The sequence below is a fragment of the Strigops habroptila genome, chromosome 15 (assembly GCF_004027225.2).
Source record: "Strigops habroptila isolate Jane chromosome 15, bStrHab1.2.pri, whole genome shotgun sequence".
In the NCBI taxonomy this organism is placed as follows: domain Eukaryota; kingdom Metazoa; phylum Chordata; class Aves; order Psittaciformes; family Psittacidae; genus Strigops; species Strigops habroptila.
Genome location: NC_044291.2, coordinates 6,208,480 through 6,214,593, shown reverse-complemented (window position 1 = coordinate 6,214,593; position 6,114 = coordinate 6,208,480). Strand labels below are relative to the sequence as shown.

General features: G+C 48.2%; 1 protein-coding gene across 1 annotated transcript; it reads left to right on the top strand.

Annotated features, from left to right (window-relative positions):
- The first annotated feature begins 220 nt into the window (after positions 1-220).
- On the top strand, positions 221-5,994 carry PTGES2 (prostaglandin E synthase 2). The gene is made up of 7 exons (XM_030507213.1): positions 221-465; positions 1,728-1,922; positions 2,581-2,636; positions 3,230-3,382; positions 3,916-4,116; positions 4,424-4,541; positions 5,246-5,994. Exons 1-7 carry the CDS (start codon positions 253-255, stop codon positions 5,372-5,374), a joined length of 1,065 nt encoding a protein of 354 aa, XP_030363073.1. The 5' UTR covers positions 221-252; the 3' UTR covers positions 5,375-5,994.
- The last annotated feature ends 120 nt before the right edge of the window (positions 5,995-6,114 follow it).

The following is a 6,114-nucleotide window of genomic DNA, read 5'->3' as shown; positions in this document are numbered from 1 at the left end:
GCTCGCACTGTGGTAACGCGCTGGTCAAAGGGAGAACATGCTCTCAGAGAACAGATTATATCCCATTCCCGCTTTAGGTGCCTTCTCGGCGAACCCGAGTTTTATAATCACAGCGCGGGAACGGCCATCCCTGCCCACCCCGTGGTGCGCTCAACACCGCGGTGGGCAGTCACCTCAGCGCGGCGCCGCCATGTCGGGGCGGAGCGGTCCCTTTAAGCCCTTCCCAGCGCCCGCCCGCGCCGTGCCGGGAAGATGGCGGCTGCCGGCAGGGCCTGGAAGGCCGCTGTGCTGCTGCCGCCCTGGTGGCTGCGGGCGCCGGGCCGGGCCTACGGAGCTGCGGCCGGAGCCGGCGGCGGCGGCGGCGGCGGGGGCCGCATGCTGCTGGGCGCTGCCTTCGCGCTGGGCGGCGGCGCCGGTCTCTACCTGGCGGCGCGGCAGCGCCTGCGGGAGCACTCGGCCGCTGAGGTAACGCGCCGCCGGGCCCCGCTCGCCGCTTGAGGCGGCTCCCCCCCACCCGCGGGCCGCGCTCTCCTTCCCTCCCCGCGGGGTTCCCCGGGCGCCTGCCCTGCTCTCGCCGCCGAGGCAGTGAGCCCCTGGAGGCAGGGCATCGGTGGGGCGCGGGGGGGTTTCTTCCCGCTCCGCGGACCAAGCAGCTCTTTTTGTTCCGTATAAAACCGTGTGAAGGAGGCCCCGGCAGCGTTCTCCTTGAGGGGCTGCGCGGAATTCCTGTCAGGAAGTGGAAGCTTGGTGGGGATATGAAGCAGCGTTGTCTGTCGGTGCTTTTTCGCAGCTCCCACAGAGGGTTGTGTGACCCAATAAATTGCAAATGAGAAGCACAGTGAGATGAAAGAGGGGAGACTAAGATGGGATATGGGGCAGAAGTTCTTCCCTGTGAGGGTGCTGAGGCGCTGGCACAGGGTGCCCAGAGAAGCTGTGGCTGCCCCATCCCTGGCAGTGTTCAAGGCCAGTTTGGGCACAGGGGCTTGGAGCAACCTGCTCTAGTGGAAGGTGTCCCTGCCCATGGCAGGGGGTTGGAACTGGATGAGCTTTAAGGTCCCTTCAACCCAAACCAGCCTGTTATTCTATGACTGCAGTTGTTTTATAATGTGTGAGTAGTGGTTGGTATGGCCTGTCAGTTGGCTGAAGTATAGTGCTGTTGGGAAACATCCTTCACTTGATGCCCCGCAGCATGTGCTGCCCTGGGTTCTCCCGCCTTGTCTCAGCTGTGCACAGGTTGGTTAATCCCAGGAACCTGAACTTGGGCAGTTCCATGCCTAGAATCAACAGCAAACTCTCCTTGTGCTCTTCCCACCCTGTGGCCTCAACAGAGGGATTTTTTTGGGGTAAAAATATGGATTAAAAATGCCTTTTTGGTTGTGATTTACATATGATTAAAATATTGTTGTGTTTTTCTTTAGTTTCACAGTTGTGTATAGAAGGGTAAACTGGATTTAACTTGGTGTATGGCTGTTTTTTTTCCCTGGCTGTGAGTAGGAGTTTCCAGCACATGTAGTTATTTAGAATAAACCCCAGGTATTTGATCCCATGGAAGGTGAATATTTATGATGCTATTTGAAGAAAGCATTTGTTGGTGAAGATATTTTCATGCTCAGATGTTGAAACTGAATGTCGGTGACTATGACTTAATGACAAAAATAAGATTTGAAAGAAGGTAATATTTATGGTTTTAGTAGCAAGTAGAAGCTTCTGGTCTCTTCTTTCCCCAGTTGCCTGCAGGGAGCCTGCAGCTCACTCTCTACCAGTATAAAACGTGTCCTTTCTGCAGCAAAGTCCGAGCTTTTCTTGATTATCATGGACTGCCCTATGAAATTGTGGAAGTGAACCCTATAATGAGGAAAGAGATCAAATTCTCTTCCTACAGAAAGGTGCCTATCCTGCTCGCCAATGCTGGAAGCCCTCTGGTAAGTCTTACTAAGTTGAAAGCTTGATTTCCCCACAAGAAGTGGTTTGGAGACTGACTGTGTCATGTCTCTCAGGTTAATCACGTGCAGTGTAATCTTTAGATCATCTTTTGTTCTCTTCAGAGCCTAAGACTTGCTTTTTGCTTCATGGCTTCCTATGCCATGGCCTTATTAAGTTTTTTGTTGCTCTTTCTTATGAGGGATGTTTGGCAGTGATTATCTAGCTTCTATCAACTCTTATGCAGGACACGTAATCTGTTCCAGTTGTAATAGGAATTGCTTGTATCTTGTGGGAAAAGAATGACATCTCAAGAATACGGAAGATTCAGATTGTCTCTTCGTTAATGTTGGTGTTGCTTTTCCTCCTTCGCTGCCAAGAGCCTAATCCAAACCCCACTAGGATTGCATGTACCCAGGCCTTGGGTCTTCTGTTGTCAGAATGAAAGACAAATTTGAAGTGATGCTGTGAAACAGTCACAGAAGAGATTTGCACATCGTGTGTCTTTAGGTGTGCAGGGACTTCTATGGACATGCATGGGGGGGGAAGGGGCTACAGTATTAACTTGGAGCCTCAGCATGCAGAGGGCAAGGTTTTGAAGACTTTCCTTTTCAATTTTGACAATTTCTTTTAAAAGTTTGGTTTAATTCTGTTTTTCAGCAATTGAATGACTCTTCAGTGATCATTAGTGCAATAAAGACCTATCTCATTTCCAAGTAAGAAGAAGGGGAGATGGGAGAAGAGCTGAATGCGAATGGCCCTTGAGAACTAGAGACTTAGAAGTTGGTCATAAGTGTCTTGCTGACCATGAGCTCTGGAGTTCTGTGTGTTTGACCCAGCTGAGCTGTGATAGTGTGGATGGTACCTGTTATGTTGTGATGTGTGTGCAGTAAACCAAAGCTTTTACCTGCCAGAACTACTTTTTCACCTTTACTTTTTTACCTTTTGTGCGAAAGCTATTTAAACGTGGACTAACATTAGTCCTGGAACTAAGCTCACAATTAGCCAGTTCTAATATCTAGAATGAAATGAAATTGCTGTGTCTGTGGCCTTTAGGTCGCTTGTGAATGACAGGAAGTTCTGTGCCTGCAAAGATTTCTATTCTGACCCAAAAGTATGCATGCTAATAATAGTTATTAGCAAGTAGCTGTTCCAGTCTCTTTTCAAAACTTATTTTATATAGAATTTGGAACCTTGTGGTCTTATTTTTAGAATAATGTATTTTAAAGTGTGTATTTTTCAAACTGTCCTTTGCTCTTGCTCAGTTTTGCAGCAGCCAAATCAGCACTAACTGTGTTTCTGTCCACAGGAGGAATAGCTTAGAGGAGATCGTGTCTTTTTACCCTCCTATGAAGACTGTGTCTGAGCAAGGCAAGGAGGTATTTGAGTATGGGAATAAATACTGGCTCATGCTGGATGAGAAGGAGACAAAGCGAATCTATCCTGTCAAAGAAGTGAGAGTGTAAGTGCCCTTAAGTTCCAGGAGGGGTCACAGCCTCCTCCATATGTGCTTCAGGGATGATGTGGAGGTAAAATCCCACTGGTAGTGACAAACCCTGTCACATGCAGTCAGTGTTTAAAACCTCAGTAGTTAGAGTGGTTCGCTGTGTTTCTTGTGTAACTTGAAGCAGTGCTGTTAGATGGCCTGGTTACCACCATCGTGGTCATGCTACCGTTCAGCTGCTTCCAGCTCCCTTCTTGGCCTTTCTTTTGCATCACAGGGGAATGCTATGGAGTGCTGGTTTCCCTTTCTGCTTTAGTTCTCATATTGGGAGGGGAAGCTCTTTATTTTAGTTGAGATTGGAGGATTCTTGCCAAACGTAACGATCCTGAGTGTGTTTCAGAGAGGTCACCAGAGCACAGGGCTGGGCAGGAGTTTTTCACACATGTGTCCTTGGCACAACCTCTGTCCAGTGCCTCTGTCATTCTGCCTCCTGTAGCCCTGAAATGTGTATCTCATTCACTGAAAAGCTTCTTTCTTTTGAATGCTTGCAGGGAGGAAATGAAGTGGAGAAAATGGGCAGATGATTGGCTTGTTCACCTCATCTCCCCCAACGTTTACCGTACCCCCAGAGAAGCCTTGGCATCTTTTGATTACATTGTCCGTGAGGGGAAGTTTGGCACCATGGAGGGTTTGTTTGCCAAGTACGTGGGGGCTGTTGCCATGTTCTTCGTTAGCAAGAGGCTGAAGAAGAGGTTGGTACCACTGAGCACCGAGTACGTAAGAGGAATAGCTTCTTAACCTCTGTAGCTGTGAACCCCAGATGTCCAAGAACAGAACCTCAGAGTTCTAAACCAATTTAATCCAGTGCGAGTAACAGTGTATTGCTTTAACTGGAGGTACTGAACCCCTCCACTCATCTAATCATGTAATCACCAGCTGCCCATTTCAGTCTTGCATACCTTCCTAATTGCCAGGCAAGGACCAGCCCCATGAGATGAGAGATGCTAAAAGGTTAAAGAAACAAACTAGTGTCTTCAAACTAGTTCTTGTTTTATCCAGACATCACCTTCGAGATGATGTCCGAGAAGACTTGTATGAAGCGGTTAATGAGTGGGTTAAAGCTGTTGGCAAACATCGACTGTTCATGGGTGGAAACCAGCCGAACCTTGCTGACTTGGTAAGGGGTTAATTCCTCCATTTGTTATTTGGTGTATTACACAGTTGCTCATCTATGTGAAAGAGTTAATACAAACACAGGCAGAGAAGGTGGGTTGGGTGAGATGCTCCTTGTCCTTTGTGCTGTAATACGATTCTCACATGAAGGGGACTTAGATTATGTAGGACCTTATTTGTTGTTTTCCTCCAGAGAAATGTTTCTTAAGGTGGAACTTGCGGTTCCCACTGCAGGCGGATGTTGCCGCTAACGTGGAAGCATATAAAAGCAGGTTACAAGCCAGGACACTGTTCTGGCTTGTGTATGCTGGTGAATAAAGCCTCACACCCGCACAGGTTTTACCAGACTCAGTGCTGCTGGGGTGCCCTTTGCGGGCAGCATTGTGAGCTGGAGCAGGATTTATCCCCTGCATCAGCTGTTCTCCTTAGAATCATTTCACACCAGGGCTTGATGCAGAGATGGGATGAACTTTTGCCCCATAACTGCATGTAGATCCTGACCTTTCCTTACTGTTCCTTCTGTTTCTACTGTTCCTTATGGAAAAACATGCATATTCCTAAATACCTTTCTGCCATTCTGTCTTCCCTGCTAATTGGAGTGGTGGAGTAGCTGGCAGGATGGGGAAAGAACGTTACTGGCCAGGCTATTGAGCCATTCTCCACCCCTGACTCTTCTGGTGGTGGTCTAATCTTTCTGCTCTGGCGCAGGCAGTGTACGGGGTCCTCCGAGTCATGGAAGGGCTGGAAGCCTTTGACGACATGATGGTTCACACCAAGATTCAGCCTTGGTACCAGCGCATGGAAGAAGTCATTCAAAATGCTGCAGTTGCAGTCTGATGCCAGCTGCAGCTGCCTTCCTGAAGTACTTGCATGGTTAAAAAAAATACTTCAGAAGGAACAGCGTTTATTTTTAAGGAGTTGAAAGGACTGGTCACACCTAAGGACTGACACGGAGGCACAGAGACCATCCCGCTTAGAATATCAAGTCACAGTGAGCAGGAGGGATCCAGCTGTGTATGCTTGAACGTGGTGTTTAGAAGGAGGGGAACAGACAAAGTGGATGCTGCTGGAAAGGAGAAGCTCTGAAGAATGCAGCAAATAAACTTCCTTTAGGTGAGAGCCATTCTTGGAGCTACTGTAAAAGCAAGGCTCTGCTAGGGAGTTACAGCCACAGTGGATGCGATGGGTCTGAGCAGCTTTTGCTTCAGGCTCTCTTATGCTACTCACCCTGAAGTATTTTCCTGACTGAGACACTGGATACTCATATTTAAGTGACAATTTTTCCTGCAATAGAATCTTGTAAGCCCAGTGCTGAGGAAACTGGAGGAATCCAGGGTACTGGGAGAGGCATTCTTCCCGTGACAGAATCACTGCTGCATTCACTCTTCCATGTAAACGGTTCTTTCGGTACTTGATGCTGTACAGTCTGCAAGGATAAAGGCTGGCTTTGATCTGTGCCTCTGGGATCTGCGAGTTCTTACTGTACCTGGAAAGCACACCCTACACAGCAATCACTGGTGCAGAGCTGGTACTCAAAAGATTAGAATTGCATGAAATTTGGGAAAATCAGTTTGTTC